Raw genomic sequence first — 19975 nt, 5'->3', positions numbered from 1 at the left:
TCACGTTTGCTAGTTGAATAAATGTAGAAAAAATGTAAACATACCTACTACAAGATCGAGGTCTTGAACCTTGAGCTCGCAAAATAAAATAAGTTTTATGATGGGTAAATTAGAATTTTCAAACTAAGAAAGCCAAACTTCGTGTTACAATTTGATTAGGACTTGCGACTCTCATGCAGAAGGTACCTTTTCAGTTTCACTGAATTTTACGTGTTTAATCATTGTTTTTAGAATAAAACATATCTTTTTAGTGGAAGGTAACGTGATTGTGGATGACAAAGCATTTGTGTTGATTTCATTAACCTTATTATGAGACTTTCCAACCTGATCATCGAACCATAAGCATAGAACAGAGATATGTACTACCTTTGCTTGGGTGAGTATATATTAGTGTGTCTATATCTTATTCTGTTTTGGGGGAAAAACAGAAGTCAGCGGAGTGAGAGCATAATTCTTCCCATCATGATGAATCATACAATTTGAATTGAACCCAAACTAAAAAATCAAGAGGAACCAACTACAACTATAGTAGCAACACAAAGACAACTATAACAACACAAAGCGGGCCGAAGTGCTTTCGCAGGCAGAATCCTATTCGACAAAAAGCCTTAAAAGAAACCAGTCACCAGGGCCCACATGCAGTGCGTAACGTGGACCGCCCTGCCACTGCCAGTGTCCTTTCCGGACACCTTCAAATCGAGGATTTGGACACTCCAATGGTTTTAAAATCTTTTTTATAATCTCAATCCAACCTCTCCTCCCGTGGATAAGCAATCCTCCCGCAGAAGCAGAAAAGCCTCTCGAACCTTCCAAATTCCGTCGAAATCCTTCCCCGAGCTCTAAATTCTCTCGCCGGATTCGCCTGATCCGACACGCGATCTATCGGCTCGCCCCAATGGCCGACAAGGAGAAGCCGGAGGCTGAGGAGGAAGAGGAGTACGAGAGCGACCTCGACGACGCGCCCCTCTCCGCGTTGCGGCGCCGCGACGCTGCGAGCGACGACGAGGAAGAGGACGAGGATGAGGACGGAGGGACGCCCATAAGGCGTAGGAAGGCCGGATCCGACGCAGATTCCGACGGGCAGGGCGCCGCCGAGGTGTACGACGAGGAGGGCGCGTACGAGGAAGGCGAGGAGGAGTACGAGGAATACGAGGAGGAGGAGTACGGGGGGTTCGAAGCAGGGGACGGCAGAGTGCGCGGGGTGGCTGCCGAGGCGGTTGCCGGTGCGGGGCAAGGGGGGGGCCAGGCGGCGGGGGATGGGGAAGTTGAAAAGGTGGGTGAGGCAGCGCCAGGGGATGAAGAGGAGGAGAAGAAGGGGAACGAGCCCTACGCCGTTCCGACGACCGGCGCCTTCTACATGCACGACGACCGCTTCCAGGAGGGCCGTGGCCGTGGGCGTGGCCGCGGGCGCCAAAGGTAGAGCCTTTCCTTCTCCACTTTGTTGCTTATCCTGCTGTTGATTTCACAAGTGTTATGAGAATTGGACCATAGACATGCATTTGTTAGTCTACTTTAGTTGCATTGTAGGTCTAGTTTTTGACTGTCCATTGTAGGTCTAGTTTATATGCAGTTAATTGGAGCCCGTTGATGGGATTCTGTTTTCAGCTCCTTCCATCTATGGTTACCAAAGGACATTGGTACGTTGACTAATGAATAATACTGTGAAAATACCAAAGTATTCCACCTAATGTTATTATAGTGAATCAATAGCTAAAAAAACTTATGGCAGAGCTGATTTATCTATTTTTTTCACTCATTTACTTGGTAGATGGAAACGGTTATTCTATTCTTTGTACTCTAGAATAACGATGCATGTAGAACTTGCGTGCATGGCCGTTACTTGTGTAACATGGAGCAAAATTTTCCCTCATATAAAGAAGCCGGAGCAAAAAAGCTGAGTGCATAATGCACTGCATTAAAGAGCAGTGAATGGGGCAACAAAATTCAAGTGCATACTGCAATTTTCCCTCAAAAAAAGAGGATAGTGACCCATTGTTAGCATGAAAACAGACAAGAATAACTATGAAACAGGGCAAGTGGGATTTGAAGCATGGTATGGAAGGTAGCTTGCTATCTCAACCATTGGAGATATATATATCATGCATCTTTCTAGCACAGGGAGTATAAAAGATGATAATATAAATGAAGTACTGGATGGGAGCTTCAAAAAGGTTTCTGGTAGAGTTAGACAGAGGGAGTAGTTGACTTAACATTATTTTGCTTGCGGAATTTGTATATATTATATTATATTATTGTTATATTTTTAAAAATTATACTGCATGCATTGCAGCTTCTTTTTTAATAGAAAAAATGGCCTGATTAGTGAGTGAACTCTGTACTGAACTCAGTCAGGATACAGAACCTTAGTTATTTTTACATGGATGTCCTTTATATTAAGAATGTTATTGTGATGCTCTGTCACATAAGCTTCATATTTAAGATTGTTTATTTATGATTTGATGTTTTGATTGCTGTCTAATGTTTCAGTATTGCTCATGTAGGAGAATGGTGAACAGTAGAAGGTTGTGGAGTCCTAAAGACGAGCGAGCCTGGGTCCATGACAGATTTGATGAGATGGATCTGCACGATTTTCATGGTGGCAATGTAAGTTAATGTTTTCTTGCTGTACTTAATTTGTCCAGCGGTGTCATCTAGTAGGTCCCTAATTTGTTTAGTGTCCCAATTGAAGTCCAAATTACTCTAATTAGCATAGAATTGCCTATATAACATGCAAATGCGTTACCTAAATTGCAAGATATACAAATGTGCACAAGGGTGATGGCATGAGCACATAGTAGAGCGTGGGGTGTAGGGGGGCATCTTGGGCTCCATATTAGAGTGCTACGTATGTAAGGACTTGCTGATTAAGGTAATTTGTACCTCAAGTGAACCACATAAAATTTAGGGACATGGATGTGCATTTTAAGAGAAATAGGGATCTAGATGACACTGTGGGACAAGTTTAAGGACCACCCATGCATTTTATTGTTTTGTTTTTATGGATGCATCTTCTTTTCTTAACATGTTACTGGTTCTTCAACTGTACTTTCAGCCAAAAAGAAAGCAGGGAGGTGGCTTTAGAGGACGTGGTGGTGGACAAGGTGGTAGAACTCGTGGCATTAGCCGTGGTAACTTCAGAGGCAACAGATCTCGAGCAAACTATCATGATGGTAGCAAGAACTATAGCTATGTTCCAAAGGAATCTCATGCATACCATGATAACACCAAGAATACCCGTCATTCTTCATACTCTAATGGGAAGAATAGAGCTCCAAAACCATCTTGTGATCACTATGATGATGCTAAAAGTTATGACACTGTCCCAAATGAATCTCGCACTTACTATGGTGATGCTAAGAGTCAAAAGAATGCACCAAGAGTAGTTCGAGGAAGAGGCTCCAAGCGTTACCAACCACGCTTGAAAAGTACCACTGATGTATCTTCAGAGCAAAATATGAAGTGAGTGGAAGTCTTTCTTTATGCGATCTTATGTCTTCGCACCTTCTCTTCTGAGATATATAACTAATATATCAGAATTGTTTTTGTTATCACATTTCAGATCTCAGGGTCTTGAAGACACTTCGTCAAATGCAAACTTGGGAAAAGACCAAACTCAAGGATCAAATTCGCGGCTTGAACAAGTCCTTCCTATTAAGCAGACTGTTGCATCAAGCTTGAATTCAGCTTCACCACCATTTTATCCTGCGAGGTCATCCAATCAAGAGCTCCCAGTTGGTCAAGGAGGGAATGCACAACTTAGTAATAACCTACTGAGAGGGAAGGCCTTTGTACCATCAGTTGGGAATGCTGCAGCTGCTATGAATGGCATGAATAGACCTGCACTGCTTCTAGCTGCATCATCATCAAATGCTCCATTTTCTTTAGCCACTAATCAAGTCAATAGAGACTATGGCCAGCCTGCGCATCCACTTGTTCAACAAAACCCAGTTCAATCCCCTACACGATCTGCACCCAGGATGCCTGCCCAGATGTTTGGTGCAAGATTCAGCAATAGCAGTAAAATATCACCTGCACAACCTACATCAACTACTTTGGGTGATGACGCTGAAATTTCTTCACCTAGGGGATCAAACAAATTTGATTCTCGGTTAACAGTTAAGGGACAACCTGATGACCAAGGAGAAGAGCGTTCTTCGTTTCTCTATGGTGGGGCTCATGTTCTTGGGGCTACAGGTGCAATGGGCATTACACTTGGTGATCAAAATTTCCATGGTACCCCAGCATTGCTGCCAGGTTTGTATCATCACTCAGTAAAATGTGAGTTCAGTAACATGCTCTGTGAAGCATATCAAAGAAATAAACTATTTTGAAACTTACCACAAACTAGTGAATAAGGTAACCGAACAGAGTTTGCAATCCTGTCATGTTAAGTGAAGTAACTGAACAGAGTTTCTGACCCAGGAAGCTACACATTTTTGTTAAAAAAAACTTTACCTACATATTTTAGGTGGCTGTTATTTTTTTTTTAAAAATTGCATTCAAGGTTACCAGTCCCCTGGTAAATGGGCAGTATTATTTTTAGTGTGAATACACTATTATACAAGCATTCAGTTGCTTATTACCTCCTCTTTGTACTTGCTTTAGCCTGCATATGCTTTAAATTTAATCATCAACTCTTTTTTTGGTACAGTTATGCAGTTTGGAGGTCAACGACCAGTTGGGCGTGGTGTTCCTTCAATTGGTATGGCTCTTCCAGGATTTGTGTCTCAACAACAACTTGGTCTCAATAATTCTGAGATGACCTGGTAAGGACTTGTTTAAATCAGGACCTTTTGAAAGCACATTTGTCTTGTTTTCTATAATTGGTGCAATGTGGTATTGTATTAAGTTGCCATTCTGCTGTTGGTATGTTTATGGAGAGTATGCATTGACATTAATAACCATGTGAAGTAAAGCAACTCTTATCATAATAATATGCAGCTGCATACTACTTGTCCGGACTGAGTGCTACTCTTGTATTTATCAGTTGAATGTGCCAGTATTGTATTCACAATTAGCTTGTACTTAAGTACCTAACTCCCTTCCTTTGGTATTCTAATGACATTAGGCTACCGATATTGACTGGTGCCTCTGGAGCTCTAGGAGCACCTTATGGTTCACCTTATATAGCCATTGATGGAAGTTATTACTCTCGACCATCTGAACAAGCATCTTCATCAGTTTCTATTAGGTATGTTGGCCTATAGTGCGATATTGAATTTTTTGTTTTCATCAATTGCATGTGTTATTAAAGTAGGTTGAATTATTCTCCTATCTCCTGTATGCAGAGAACCTAGTGCAAATAATGCTTCTTCTCTGTTGAAGTCCCAAGAAATAACAGGTAGATCTTGATTCTCTTTTACTCTAATTGGCATTTCCCCACAAAATGCCACTTTTCTATTTTCATTTATGTTAGGAGCTTTGCCTTGCTTATGTAGTTTATGTCCTAGAAGTGTTTTGACACCTTTTCGTTTGTGCAGAGGTTGCAAGTGATGAAAGAACTCAACGCCAAAATAAACCTCGTCGGTATGTTGAAAAAATAACATTGATATACTAATTTCTGCTCTGCTGCATTAATTTATAGATAGTATGTGTTGACATCATTCCACTTTTTGCTAAAGATACTCGGAGATGAACTTTGGCCAATGAACATAGTGATGATAGTAACCAGTGAGGACTCATTGGAGCTTTGGATCCAAAGTAAGACCTGTGCAAGAGACCCAGGCCTTACCAAGTCCTTGCAACATCTCACTGTCCGATGTCTAGCACTTTGGGCTATCTTGTAACCCAAAAAATGCCAGGTACATACACTTCTCCTATTGCAGATCCTCAGACCCTTTATGGTTTGACTCTTGTATCTTTTCTCTGCTCAAAGTTAAAGTCTGAGTGAAGCAGTGAAGAACCTGGTTTGGAAAATATTCTCATTAGTGTAGATATTACCTCTAGTGATGGTTTGTTGACGTTTCAGACAGGAAAAAAAACAAGCTAAGTTGTTTTCCCTGCCAGAAACGCCAAGTATTATTGGCTGGAGGGAATATTGTAATAACTAGCCTAGATCTCGTTTCAGTGCTTATTTTCCACACTGTTGGTCGCGCCTACAAGATCTGGACTTGCCCATGTGCAGGCTTGACAGTTGAAGATGTTCAAACCATCACTGTGGTCATTTGCTGTGATTATTCTGCCGGGCTGGTGGTGTTACAATTATTAGGTGAGTTTGTCGGCATTTCCAGTGTTTGTATTCTTGGTCCTTGCTATGCAAGCGAACGGTTGTGTGACCTGGTGTGTTTACATTGTCAGGTGAGATTTACATGGTACTCTACGTTACCACAATATCAGACGTCGTCGCAGCATATTGCATACAGTCCATAAGTGTGAAGGTCTTGATGGAAATCGTGAGACTGCTCCGTACTGTAAAGCTCGTGTTCCATTGTACATCAGTCTGTGTACTTGGGTGTGCGCTTGCTTCTGTGCCTCTGCCTTTAGCTCTTTGGTACTCGGCTGACTTGCATCCGTTATATTTATGACGAAGATCCTGTAAACTTGTTATCTGATCCACCGTGTTGAAGATATAATTGCCCATGACAATGGTACGGTCTTGGTAGTTAATATAACATACTAGGAGCATGATTTTGTTATGGTGGTGAATCTTGCTTTGGATGTTGGCAGATCAGGGCCTTTGCATTCAAAGACCGTGTGCATCGGAGGCGCCAGTGCACAACCCATTGCGCTGCCGCAACTTTCCGAACGTTCTCTACCAACTTTTCCACGCAAAAAAAAAAAAAAACAGAAAACAAAAAACAAAAAAGTGCTATACCTTGTCGATTTGCACAGGAGTGATGTGTACCGTGGTCATTACAAATCAATTATAGCCTCCTTTGGAACGCAGTAATAATTATAAATTTAGCTTCTCCTTGGAACGTTGGAATTTTACAGAAATTTCTAGAGGAAAAAACAGTGTTTCGGAAACAATGTCGTGATCAAAACAGGGCCTACGAGTGTCCGATGGCTCTGAGAATATAACAGTAAACTTATTATCGTCACGGGGGCATGGATCAATTTCTGGTCCTGGTCCTGGTCCGTTCTCAGGCACTGCCTTGCATTACTGCAATCAGACGAGCAGACAGCAGAAGCCTATCGGCATCTAGAGTGCCGATAGTACTCCATCAGCCGTCCAAGAGCCGACGAGGCTCCAAAGTGGGTTAAGTGGCCTACGCGGGGGCCTATAAGGACCTGTCGGCTATCCGCTGGCCGATGAATATCTGTCGGCTGTCCGATAGCCGATAGGTCCCAAAATACCTAACCACCGCGTCTTCCTCCTTCCCCTAGCTCGTGCTCGCTCTCTTTCTCTCACCGCAGGGCCATTGCAAATCGTGATTTGTTTACTTTTCCCTAAGACATGTTAGGATTAGTGGTGGGACTACTTACCTTAGCTACCTACCACACATGCCACAGGCTTGTCGGCTCCTCGAGAGCCTACAGGCCTGTCGGCACTCCCAAAGCCGACAGGACCTGTCGGCTCTCCAGATGCCGACAGGTGCTATCGGAACCAGCCCCGCCGTCGGCTGCCACGTCACCCCTCTCGGCTGCTGGACTGCTGACAAGACCCCTGTCGGCTTCCCAGTGGTGGACAGAATGCTATATCCACACTTTTTTTGATTAACAGCTTCTAGATTTACAATTAACCGTTAAAAAAATATTATTCGTGGTATGCCCAGTGTCCCGTGTTGGTCCATTGCCATGCAGATGCAGTACCCTTTCCTACGATCCCACACCGTGCCGATCTCAACCAAGGGACCGGAATATAACCTATCCCAGAGAATGGAGTAGACAGGACACATGTATATACGCGGCGCCCAGGCCCATTGTTAGCGCCATTTCAAACACACAGTCCTTGTGAATCTTTGGAAATCGCTCAGGCTAGCCAGTTGGCAACACTACTGTCGTCCGCCGACCGCCGGCATGATTATGATCTTTATTAGAAAGAGCCTCAATGATTGAGCCGCTGTCATCTAGCTAGCGCGTCTCCGATGGATCGATCGAGTACAGTTTCCAGGCCGTGAATGCATGCATGATGGAAACCAACTATTGCGATTTGAGATGCGCTATTGGTGTAGTGGCAGCACATTGTCACATGGAGGGATCGGCAGAGCCTGTCCCCGCTACCTAGCTGCAGAAATAGCTGTCATCCTTAATCCTCTGCTCGTGATTAATTTAAGCTGCTCTGGAGGTACGTAGAGTGTATTTGAACGAGAGGTACGAGCCGTCGAGCCCCGCCCTACCACTGACACTGAGCCGGCCGGCAGTCTTGGTGGTAGTAGTACGTGCGTACGTACTGCATGGTAGCTAGGGGTAGGTGTAGGTCTCCCTACTGCTCCCTCGTGTACCTGCAGCCCGCCGATCCCTTGCCAGTTGCCACGCCCAGAACACTAGAGGTAGTGTGGCGCTGGCGCCCCATGGCGACTGTGTAGCTAGTGTGTACCGGCAGGCCTTCATTTACCATGGCCATAACTATTGCCTAGATCTCGACGACAGAGAATCGCATGGAGAAGGAGAACACTGCCCCCCCAGCTCCTTTTTAAGAAAGAGATCAATCGGCAGTCGGTACGCCGCCTTTGCTTTGTTGCTTGAGGCGGCACACAGAGAGAGAGAGCGGCGATGAGGCGGCCGCGCATCGGCAGGGTGCTGCTGGACTGCTTCTCCTTGTCCCTGTGCACGAGCACCTGCGTCTGCGTCCGCGCGCTGGAGGACGATGACGAGGAGGCCGTCCAGAGGGCGGCGCTGGTGACGGCGAGCGACCACCACCACCAGCGGCACCGGCAGCTGCGGCTCAAGGACATCGTCGATGGGGCAGGGACGCTCGGCTTCCATCTGCAACCCAAGGTACCGCCACTCTTCTGCATGCATGGTTGCTCCGCCGTTCCTTCTCCATGTGCCTCCGATCGATGCACTGCACCATTCTCTCGGTCTGTCTGTCTGTCTGTCTGTCTATCTGATGTGTTCTCTCTTTCCGACCGATCGGTGGTCTTGCTGTATGATCCTGATGATGATCAATGCAGACGGTGGAGCTGAGGGTGTCCATGCACTGCAACGGCTGCGCCAGGAAGGTCCACAAGCACATCTCCAAGATGGAAGGTACACTCATCTATGTATCGCAATATTTCACTGGATCGGTCTTCCACTGCAATGCAAGAGTGTTTGCATTGATTCGTATGCCAGTCAAACTGATCTCAAGTTCTGAACTACTCTAGGCCAGATTCATGCCTAACTTAATTAGTAGTAGGATACATTTTGTCAGATAAGCCACGGCCCTTCTCGGTCGAAGACCTGCCCTTTCTCACTTGTGTTTCCCTCATCCCCTCAATCGTCAAATACTCTGTATTGCATAGGACTGCTGAATAATTTATCGTTCCCATTTTGAAAGAGACCAGACCTTGCCCTGCATGCCAAGGCAAAGATACCTGCTACAGTAGTTTTCAGTAGGGTGTAGGGGTATCTTCTTCTACAAAACTCCTGAATAGGAGTAAAAGGGGTACTCCGTTTATTTTTAGACAAATTATGCATCGACTACCTATCTCTGTTTATTTTTAAACAAATTATCTAGAATTTGATCAAATTTATTACAGAAGAGTGTCAATAATATGACACAAATTATGTAATATTATGGAATAGTATATTTCAATGAATCTAATGACATTTATTTATTATCATAAATATATATTGACTATTATAGAATTGCATTGTTTACACGAAGGAAGGAGTATTTAAGCTTGATCCAGTCGTCCAGGAAACCATCATCTACCCTTATCTTCATCCTAGCTGGCTACCATGCATGTATTTTCTTCGTCCTAAAAAGAACCTAATTTTAGGTTTTGAACAAGTCAACTTTGTAGTTTGACCAAGTTTACAAAAATAGTATCAATGTTTATATTGAATATGTTTACTGTTAGAACATACTATTTCGTAATTGGTCTAATTATATTTATTTGTATCATAAATGTTTATAAATTTTTAATAGAATTAATCAAACTTGAAATTGTTTAACTAGTAATTATGATTTCTTTTAACATAGAGAGTACTAGCACTACTATCAAATCTTTCTACTTTCACCATAAAGAAAAATCCATCCAGATCTTCGGTAGCATAGGACGTCATCTATATTCAGCCTATTCGCTGGTTGGTTTCTGGGCTGATTTGGGCTGACTGGTGCTGGTTTGTTGTGAGAAGAAAATACTGTTGGCTAGCTGGTTTGGGCTGGCTGAAACCAACAAGCGAACAGGTGATTATATTTATCTCGATCGAATTGATGGTGGAGGTACGAACAGAGGCATTTAGTATTTGGCTGGCGAGCTTTGCACTGAATGCAGCTGCACTGCAATCCGTGTGGTACCAGTATGTACGTACTACTCCTGCATCAACGCATGTATTATCAGTAGCAGTACGGGTAGTATACTGTAAAGTACTAGTACTATCCGTAACGATACGACTGCTGCGCGATGCGTGGTTCTTCGTGCAACGTCACAGGATCACCAGTTCTTGGTCTCGTCAGCGATCACAAATCACATCGGGTGCCTCCTGCTCCCATCCACGTACATTGCCCTGGCCCCTTGGGCTTTTGTCTACACGGGGGGCCCAGGCCCACCCAAGCATTGACGGCAACTGTCATCTCGTTGCCGCTCGGCGCTCGCTGATGGATCTGTCCTTGGCACAATGCCACTGTACGCAGCAGTCGACTGGGACATGCTCGTACCGCGCACATGTCGTTTGCGGATGTCTCGCATTCTTGCATCATATTCATTGGGCATTAGACCTTCCCAAACGCTCCTTTTCTACGAGTAGGCCTAGGATAGAATAAAAAAGAAGATGCTCTACACATTTGTTATAGTGATTTGTAGAAACTATATATGTTTGGGGGGAGAGAAGGTGATACATACTAAAAAAAAAGAAGAGGGAAAGAAAATAAATGTGAGGCATGATGAAAGAAAAAAGTTTCTTTATAAACCACAAGTAGCGATAGTTTGCATTGTGTGAATAGCAGTGTTTTCCTAAACGCTAAACGGTAAACAGTCGGTCACCTACCGTTTAGCTATTATTCGGGCTAAACGGTCAATTAAACGGGCTAAACGATCAATTAAACGGGGTAAACGGACGATTAAACGGAAACGGACGGAAACGGCGCACCACCGTGTAGCGTGTACACGGCGTGTACACGGGCTACACGGCCGTGTAGGCGAACAGTGGTGAATAGTAGTCTCAATATTCCCTAGTCTATGTTGATCACTTTATTTGTATTTGAACCCCTAAGAGTGCTAGTCTCTATTGGTGGTGCTCTTAGCCATACCCAGTTTCCATTTGCCCATTTGCCAACAATAGATATTCAGAATGTATGATACCACACACTGCTAGTGACTTGTTTACTACTAGGCCTTATCCAGAAGGAAGATTGGGCCGAAAAAAATGCCTTATTAGTGAGGTACAGTTTTAATGCAGCAAGTTTGTCCTTGTTCTCTTATGAATGTTGGAGGCCTTATTCAGAATGACCCTTAGTGAATCGGTTGAAAAAATGCTTTATGGGCGAAGTGCAGTCTTAAGTGTAGCGAGTTTGTATTCATTCCCTCGTAAATGTTGGAGGCTATAATACTTTATATTCGTCCTTACAATCTAACGATAACTTCTAAATTATAGAACAATCTCTTCCACTTCGCTCAATTTCTCCACATGATTTTAGCAGTATCCTCTAAATCTTAGCTCCTACTTGTTTGTGACACATGAGATCCATTAGCTAGTGGCTCAAGTAATTTTTTCCCTTCTCAACTTTCCCCCTATCTTTTCTCTACCGCTCCATTCTCGCACTATGCGTGGGACTAGTGCTTGTATCGCTCATCAGGTGTGGTAGAGGGGGATTGTGTCGGCTAGGGTTGAGCTCGTGTGGGGGCGATGGAGGAGCCAAATCAAACAGATGCCCTTTTCCTTGAGGTGGAGGGTGACGATCGGCGTGGGTGACCACGAAGAGGTTGGCACGCCGAATCTATCCTAATTGTCCTAAGGTGTGGTGGAGGACTTGGATTCGGTGACGGAGAGAGAGAGAGAGAGAGAGAGAGAGAGAGAGAGAGAGAGAGAGAGAGAGAGAGAGAGAGAGAGAGATGGAGAGATGGTGAGTCGAGAACTCCTATTTCACCCAAAGAAGATGGACTTGAGGCCTGAGTGTGGATTTGAGAGCTTCCTTTTTTTAGAGGGCTCGAGTATTCTGTGCTAGACCTCATCGTCTTTGTCCCCTGGTACAAACTCAAAAATAAAATAGAGGCTATGAGGGACAGAGCTTCCTTAGGGCCAAAGTGAGTCATAAGCCCCTCATATAAATAATTTCTTAAGTAGGAATTTCTAATTCCATCATCCAATTAGCAAAAAAAAAAAACTAATATGAGCCTTCTTTTTGTTGATCATATTAGACTTGGTCGATTCGTAAAAGGAACATTAGACTCGGTCCCTATGTAATTGTTGAGGCATGCTAAATTAAAGACGCTCTTATGACAATCATGGATAGTTTATCTAATAACGTTGGTTGGTGCCTGCAGGCGTGACATGGTTCGAGGTGGATCTAGAGAGCAAGAAGGTGGTGGTGAAGGGGGACGTGACGCCGTTGGAGGTGCTGCAGAGCGTCTCCAAGGTCAAGTTCGCGCAGCTGTGGATGGCCGGCCCCGGCCCCCATTGTCGCTAGCTGACCTCCACCTGCTGCCGCCGGCGCCGCCACACGCCCAGGTTGTCCTCCATCCATATCGTTCTCTGAAGAAGGGCCGGGATTCATAGATGCTACTCCTGCATCACTGCACTACGGCACTACGTGGCATCATATCGCGGCCAGATTCGGCGAGCTCGTACGCGCCATGCACGCTTTTATCGCGCGCGCCTGCAGAGGCTGCAGCGTTTCGTCAATGCTGTGTGCTACTCTGCATACTGTGCCAGTAGTTACAAGGTGTTTTACTGTTGTTGCTGGTGTAGTACTTGATAGTGGTATCAGTATCACAGGGGACTTTGATATCTCCAGGATTGTACAAAATCGCAGTGCACTAAATTAAAACAGTGAAAGTCATGTCTTATCTCTATCTCTGAAAAAAATAAATGGAGCGGTGATGCTTTTACTTTTTTTTTTTCTTTTGGGGTACGGTGATCCTTTACCAGAGAAGACTGTTGTTTGGATACGCCATGGCCCATGGCCCCTGTACAGACTTTACCATCGGGGCCCATGCGAAGCCCGCATGAAAAACGCTCGTTAACAATTCGACAGATGCAGGATCCACCATTTTCCAAAAAAAATTGGCATCCGTTGTACATGAACATGCATTAACAAAAGATGACCAAGATGTCTAGTTTAAGTTTGAGGAGAAAAATAAACTAGGATGACAGTCCAGGGAAGAAAAAATGACATTTTGCTAAGCATACGAAGGCCATCCGCCCATTTATTTTAAGTTACAACTTACAACTGCATGCAGCAAAGAGAGATGAAAACACCTGACCAGCCAAAAACTACTAGAGTTCATCAACAATACCAACTCCCCCACAAGTTACTCTTTGATTTCAATTGCAACTATACACAAGATTAGCTTGGCAGTTAGCTTCTGATCTCAGGCACTGCTTCGATGAACAGACTTGTTGATCCTCTGCAATCTCTATACTACGAAATCAGGGCCAAGCTCTGGCCAGGGATTGGGCCACGTCGCCTCCAATTTATCGGCCGTCAGACCCTGATCGGGACCGTCCAACAGCAGGCAAAAGAGCTTGCACTTTTCTAGACCCTTCTTCCCCAACGCCCGGCGCTCCCGTCCTCGCGCCGCCGCACTGGATGTAGGGCCACCACCCTCCTGCACGGCCTGCACCGCCGCCGGTACTTCCGTCCGCCTGCCTTACCCTCCTCTTCCCCTGCTGTCCCCGTGCGGCAGCTCTTCCCTGCCCGTATTGTGGCATCCTGCGCCCCCCGCTCGCAGCCATCGAGTGGAGGTGGAGCCCGCCGCTCCGCTTCCTCGCAGCCGTGACCACGGAGACAGAGGCGAGCTCAATGTTGAGCCCAAATGCTCAATAGCCATGGCGGAGTAGAGCAGGAGGCACGAGGCCAATAGCGCTCGCGCGTAGGTACACAATAGCCGTCTTCTTTCCGATGGCATCGGCGAATGCGTCCGCATGACCCCCACCGAGACCATAGGGCATTCGACCAGCGGCGCAGCAGGTGGCCGTGGCCTCGCAGGATTGGTGGCCGCCGAGCAATGCGACGTTCAGCAATGTTGCGCCGGTGCAAGGTGGAAGATGAGATGGAGCTGCTGGCGCTGGCTACGGTTCTCTGTTCTCTCACCAGGCCGGCCTAGGTCCACCTTTGATTCTGCCGCCCGACCAGGCATATTGATGTCCCCTTTGCATCTAATTAATTGTTGGCCTCAATCAAATTTGTTTCTGAATTCCGTAGAGAGAATCAAGCAAACAAGGAAATATGTTTATTGCGCTTATACCAGTATGGATTTCTCAGATTTTTCCTTTACATATCTGCCCATCTCTATTTTCTCAGCAACTTGTTTGGTTCATCTGCAAAATCCGTTGCTGAATGAGCTCTGAAATCGATAGTGCCACTGCCCCATCCCTGCTCAAGCTACACTTACAATACAATGTTGTGTGCTATTGTTTATACTTAAAATAATATCAATTATTTGCTCAGTTTCAATGACAGCCCCTAACATTGTTCTTATTTCTAATCATCTTACTACATGTTGTGTTGTGAAAGTAAATATTTCTCTCACACATAAACTGCTAAGTTAAACACACGGGCCTAGCAACTCTGACACAGTTATGGGTTGATGCATCATGCATGTACCTTCACTTGATAGCTCAAGAACTCGAGAAGAATCAGATGATATTTTTCATACTAATGACAGGCTCGCTATCTATACTAAAACCACCACCACAACTATATTCACAATGTTTGTAGCCCTATTCTAGCCATGTTCACAATGTTTCTAGCTCAAAAATCTATTCCCCTTCTGTTGCCTTGCCTGTATATACTGTAACCTACTACATTCACAATGTTCCAAGCCCTGTTGCTATATGAATGGGATTAAGATATAAGGCGAAATGCAAGGGAATGTATGAATTACATTGGCTTTGACTACTACATGGATGTCTGTTGGCTGATTGGCCATGAAATGAATTACATGGATCTTTTTGTACAGTTAATTAACAAGTCATTAACATGGTTATTTTTCTTAAGAATGTTGCTAACATACAAAGGTAGCTATGCTGCAATTGACCTCCAAGTTTCTCTTTTTATTTTCTCTGGTTCTGTGATGATCTTCTATGTCAGATGTACTTCTGTAGTCTTATTTTAAATGCATTAGTCATTACAGAATATGTAAAACCCAGCCACTTTACAAATTTTCATGATATTGATTTACAACATAGCATCTAGCATATATATATGCAGTTCTTTACATGTGCACTAACTTACAAGCTGACATCAAAGTTGCTCTAGGACCTTTTACTACCAGGATGAAATAATTGGAGAAAGCAATCTAGGCAGCTAACCCTGCCCTCTATTCAAGCTTTAAGTACAATATAGTCTGACAATTGCGGAGCAAGAGATGAGAGTGCATATTTTGCTTCACAGTCAACATTTCTTTCGGCCATTCTCGGTGATCCCTGGTTGGCCCGCTCCAAGAAGGGCACGGCAAAGCCGCGCCGGTGTTCTGGTATTTTTTTAACGTAACAGCCTCCACGATGTTTCGATACTGAGAAAATGGTTGCCTGGTTACCATCTGAAGATTATCATTCAGATGAATTTTTCGTCATCATCTTGTTAGGCTGCAGCATATGGCAGCAACCCTCATGCACTCCGTTGCAGCTACATTCTGAATTTGCTCCGGTGCCTCGTGCCATGGTCCGTGGACTGGGCTGTAGGATCCAACGAAGTCAGGAGCTAACTAAGGCACAACAGAGCTGATGGAACTGTGCTTCCTTATACGCAGCTGTACTCAAATATTTCAGTCACTGGCTTCTGAATGCATTATGAAGCTGGGAAATGACATGGTAATGTCCCTGAACAATCAACAATAATTCAAAAGGATTCAGATCCTTTTTTAAGGGAAAATCACTTCAAACGGAAAGGACAGGAATAACAATTTAAGAAATACGTTTCCCAGGGGAGATGCGCTACTCACTGCAAATAAGGGAGAGACATGTTTCTTAATGTTGCCGGGTTCTTTTTCACAAATTCCTCCCATTCTTCAGGATCTATCCTGCCGTCCCCATTTGAGTCCGCTTGACTGAATGTCTGCACTCCAGTCCAAACAGAGCAACGCAATACATGTTAGAATAAAAATGAGATCTTTGCAAACAAACACCTGATGACTAGCAGAGTAGCAGTAGATCAATTACATTCTCGACAATCGTCTCGACAGTGCTATCTGAAAGGCAGAGATCAGACTCATCAAGCAGTGCCAAGACCATCTTTCTGAGCTGTGTTTCTCAAAGAACAAAATTGATATTTAATCAGAATCAAACAGGTGCAGTTTACACAGGCACTAGGACTTTCAGAGTGATTAAGGCATGAACGCTGGCTGCTTTGTTTTGTTTTTTTCGGAAAACAGATGAGAATGCATGATCGATCACCTCTTCTTTCTCGATGTAACCTGTCCCCCTTAGATCATACAGCTTGAACGCGACTGCATAGAGGATGAGAAACCCAAATCAAACATGTCAATTCCTTCTTTCTCCATGTAACCATTAGAGACGCAGGAATTGTACAGGAATTTCACAAATTTCACATGAAAAAGCAATCAAGATTAAGGAAAAAATTCTCCCGTTCCAAGCAGATCCTAACGCACGAGAAGACGATGAATGAACATTGAGGTATATACAGTTCATACACGCTGTCTTCTCCGATATATGTGCTTTAGGGTGGAATACACTGAGCGACCGCACGAATTCCTCGAAATCGATGACTCCGTTCCGTTTGAGATCGAACAGATCGAAGACCTGTCACAGTAAACACGAACCGAGTTAATTAATGAAGAAAAGTGCGTTTGGTCACAGACGAAAGTTTCCTCATGTAACTGTGTATATAAGGGCGAAAATGGGCAGGAGACGCTTACCCGGTCTGCAAAGAGGTTCGCTCTCTTGCTGTTCCTGAACAAGGCGAGCTGAAACTCCTCCTGATGGACCAAACCAACAGACAGACTCCAATTGGTCAGCGCAATCAATCAGAAACTAGGGAATGGAATGGAATGGAGCTGGATCCATGGATCGATCGATCCCCAGTTCCCCACCTTGTGGATGAGCCCGTCTTTGACGATGGAGAAGCTCAGCTTCTTGTACAGCTCGTACAACGCCTCCACCTCGTTCACCGTGACTGCCACACAAGCAAACACAACAACCGCAGCAGCCGGGGTCAGTCAAGCGTCACGCAATCGGCGCGGCGGGGCCGTCGTTGCCGGTGTGAGCAGGGGGAGAGAGATGACATGAGATGCTCACATGAGGTCTGGGACGCCAGCACGGCCGGATCCTCGTGCGCCGGCGCACTCCTGCTGAACCGCTTGGACGACACGCAGCCCATCGCGCCGGCGGCGTGCGAGCGAGCGAGCAGCCTCTGGATCGGGACGCGACGCGCTGTGCCTGTGCGGCGGCCGGCCCACGCGGCACGAGGCTATGGTATGCAGCAGCAGACCGTTCGAGAGGTAAGAGATTCGGTAGGCCGGCGAGGCGGCGACGGCGAGGAGACCTTGCAACTTGGTGCGCGCGCGCCGATGAAGTCGTGTGTTCTCGCGCCACGCCACGCCACTAGCGCGCGCGCTGTCTCCCTCGCGTCCCGTGTCCACGCCTCCTTTTGTCTGTCTCCCTGGCTGGAGGCGCGCGTCCGCGATCTTTATAGCGAAGCGACTTCCGGCCCGGCTGCCGACTGTCGGCTGCGGCGTCGTGGTCAGAGATCGGACGTTACCCGCTAAAATGTAAAGTTTTTTTCTCCCACGACAAAACAGAGTTTTAGACGGTCTTTATTCGGTTGGTATTAAAATCAGCTGATAAGCCAACTGAAACTGTTTTGTTGTGAGAAAAAAATACTGTAAATTTTAGCTGATAAGTCAGCTGATAAGTTCAAGCGAACATGCCGACGCTCACACACAGTTGGCGATGGCGTGGACCCTGCTGGGCAACGAGAGCACGACAGGTGCAACGAACCGAACCAGGATGCCCAGGTGGTGTGCGTGCGAGAGAGCAGGGTTGCAGGAGGTGATGGCCTAAGGGCTGGGCATCCTAGGCGCCGGGACAGGGACAGGGACGCGCTGACGCGGCTGGTTAATTTACTGATAAGATCATTCACGTCGTGTAACTAATGGTTAAACAAACCTTCAGCCATCTGTCACAAAGACAGACTCATAAAATATAGTTTTGGATGGTTGCAAAACTATATTGGGAGGAAAAAAATAGATCCTCCAAAAGCACTCTATTTTTAGTGTCGAAAATCCATCATATCATCTTCGGCTAAAATAGAGCGTTTATTAGACTCCTATTAGAAGAGTGTTTTTCACTTTTTCTCCTATGTCCAACGTCTGTAAATAGAATTAGCTCTTGATGAAGAATAATTTTATCTATTTTTTATTAAAGTATATAAATTAACATGCTGAGAGCTACGGGGTATCTTATAAATTATTGTTGGACATGATTTGATATCGGAGATTTATGTTCGGTGAGGAGGTGACTTCTTCCACATGGCCTCACGGGATGACGGTTGGGTTGGTTTTTTGGACGGGAAATTGGGTTGGACTTTGGAGCGTGTGGGCTACTCTGGAAAAGCTTTGGATCGGCAATGTCAAACTCGGCAGATCATGGACCGCGACGTTGGTGTCTGCTCGTCGTCAACGGCACTGTACTGCACTGCACGACGCAGGATAGGGACACACGCACGCACACCGCTTGAAACGCCGGGAAGTCGTTGTTTCAGTTTGTCAGCGGAGCGGACGAAAGATCATATCCGACTCAGAGAGACTGTGCATGACCGCCAGGCTGCAGCCACGACGACTTTAGGGACTGCTTGAATCTTTTACCTCGTTATTTTGTCTTGTCAAGCTAGAAACTAAAGAAAGACATCTGTTTGATTAGTGGACAAGATCACCTCATAGTCTGTACTGACAATTTTTTTCTTACTTCTATAATTACCCTTGTCCGGCCAAGCTAGATGAGGCAAGCCATTAAAGAACCAAGCAATGCCCTTAATTTCCAAAAAATTGCACGACAAGCAACCGTCCACGGACGTAAGTAAGAAAGATTAAGCAGCCAGACGAATCCATTTTTTACCACTATCTCAAAAGTCAGCTTTTCCTTACTTAACTATAAAACCAGACACAACTCCTCCCTTTTCTCTCCAATACATACACGTGACCCCGTGGCTGTGTTTCTCAGTGGGTTTTCTCCCTTTCTTTTATGTTTATTTCGATCGAATCTTTGAAAAATCGTACTAAATCACAGAAAATCATAAAATGGAAAAAATTCAATATTGTTGGACTCCATATGAGTAGATCTACACAATGAACATATGATGTGATACAAAAGTTTTTGTTGTAGCTTTAGATCTGTACTTTTCTCTTTAGTTTATGTGGTTCAATTGTGGTGAAAATTTTATGGCGGGCTAATCATTACATGCTAGTGATGTAGTATAAATTTCATGCTCATTGGATCATGTACGACTGAGTTATAGATTTATATAGGTTTATGCTTGTTAAATAGTTAAAAGTGTGTAAAAATAGAAAATATGTGTTTTTTGTGTAATGTTCTATGTAACAACATGGTTATGTTAAGTGTTCATAAAATATAAGAATAGTAACATTACACAAAGAACACACATTTTCTATTTTACACACTTTTAACTATTTTAAAACTATTTAACAAGTATAAACCTAGATAAATCTATAACTCAGTCATACATGATCCAATGAGTATGAAACTTTTA

General features: G+C 44.7%; 3 protein-coding genes across 4 annotated transcripts; 2 read left to right on the top strand and 1 right to left on the bottom strand.

The window, feature by feature from the left end:
* Window positions 1-735: 735 nt before the first annotated feature.
* LOC136516390 (protein MLN51 homolog) lies at window positions 736-6635 on the top strand. Of its 2 annotated transcripts, none has more exons than XM_066509777.1 (11): window positions 736-1416; window positions 2502-2604; window positions 3053-3459; window positions 3560-4254; window positions 4652-4766; window positions 5069-5191; window positions 5289-5341; window positions 5481-5526; window positions 5622-5801; window positions 6068-6208; window positions 6298-6635. In XM_066509777.1, the coding sequence occupies exons 1-9, from the start codon at window positions 896-898 to the stop codon at window positions 5647-5649; spliced, it is 2091 nt and encodes a 696-aa protein (XP_066365874.1). In that variant the 5' UTR covers window positions 736-895; the 3' UTR covers window positions 5650-5801; window positions 6068-6208; window positions 6298-6635. The 2 variants fall into 2 exon arrangements, with proteins under 2 accessions (XP_066365874.1, XP_066365875.1); XM_066509778.1 differs by having other exon boundaries at window positions 869-1416; window positions 6125-6208.
* A 1808-nt stretch (window positions 6636-8443) lies between these two features.
* Window positions 8444-13115, top strand: LOC136518910 (protein SODIUM POTASSIUM ROOT DEFECTIVE 3-like). The gene is made up of 3 exons (XM_066512599.1): window positions 8444-8880; window positions 9057-9132; window positions 12573-13115. Exons 1-3 carry the CDS (start codon window positions 8656-8658, stop codon window positions 12713-12715), a joined length of 444 nt encoding a protein of 147 aa, XP_066368696.1. The 5' UTR covers window positions 8444-8655; the 3' UTR covers window positions 12716-13115.
* Window positions 13116-13294: 179 nt separating this feature from the next.
* LOC136516293 (calcineurin B-like protein 4) lies at window positions 13295-17728 on the bottom strand. Its single transcript, XM_066509652.1, has 8 exons — window positions 17506-17728; window positions 17301-17383; window positions 17127-17186; window positions 16902-17010; window positions 16645-16697; window positions 16411-16491; window positions 16194-16306; window positions 13295-16071 (listed from the first exon to the last, which is right to left on the bottom strand). The coding sequence occupies exons 1-8, from the start codon at window positions 17585-17587 to the stop codon at window positions 16017-16019; spliced, it is 636 nt and encodes a 211-aa protein (XP_066365749.1). The 5' UTR covers window positions 17588-17728; the 3' UTR covers window positions 13295-16016.
* Between the last annotated feature and the right edge of the window lie 2247 nt (window positions 17729-19975).

The sequence above is a fragment of the Miscanthus floridulus genome, chromosome 17 (assembly GCF_019320115.1).
Source record: "Miscanthus floridulus cultivar M001 chromosome 17, ASM1932011v1, whole genome shotgun sequence".
Taxonomy (NCBI): domain Eukaryota; kingdom Viridiplantae; phylum Streptophyta; class Magnoliopsida; order Poales; family Poaceae; genus Miscanthus; species Miscanthus floridulus.
This window is presented reverse-complemented; position numbering and strand designations above follow the sequence as displayed.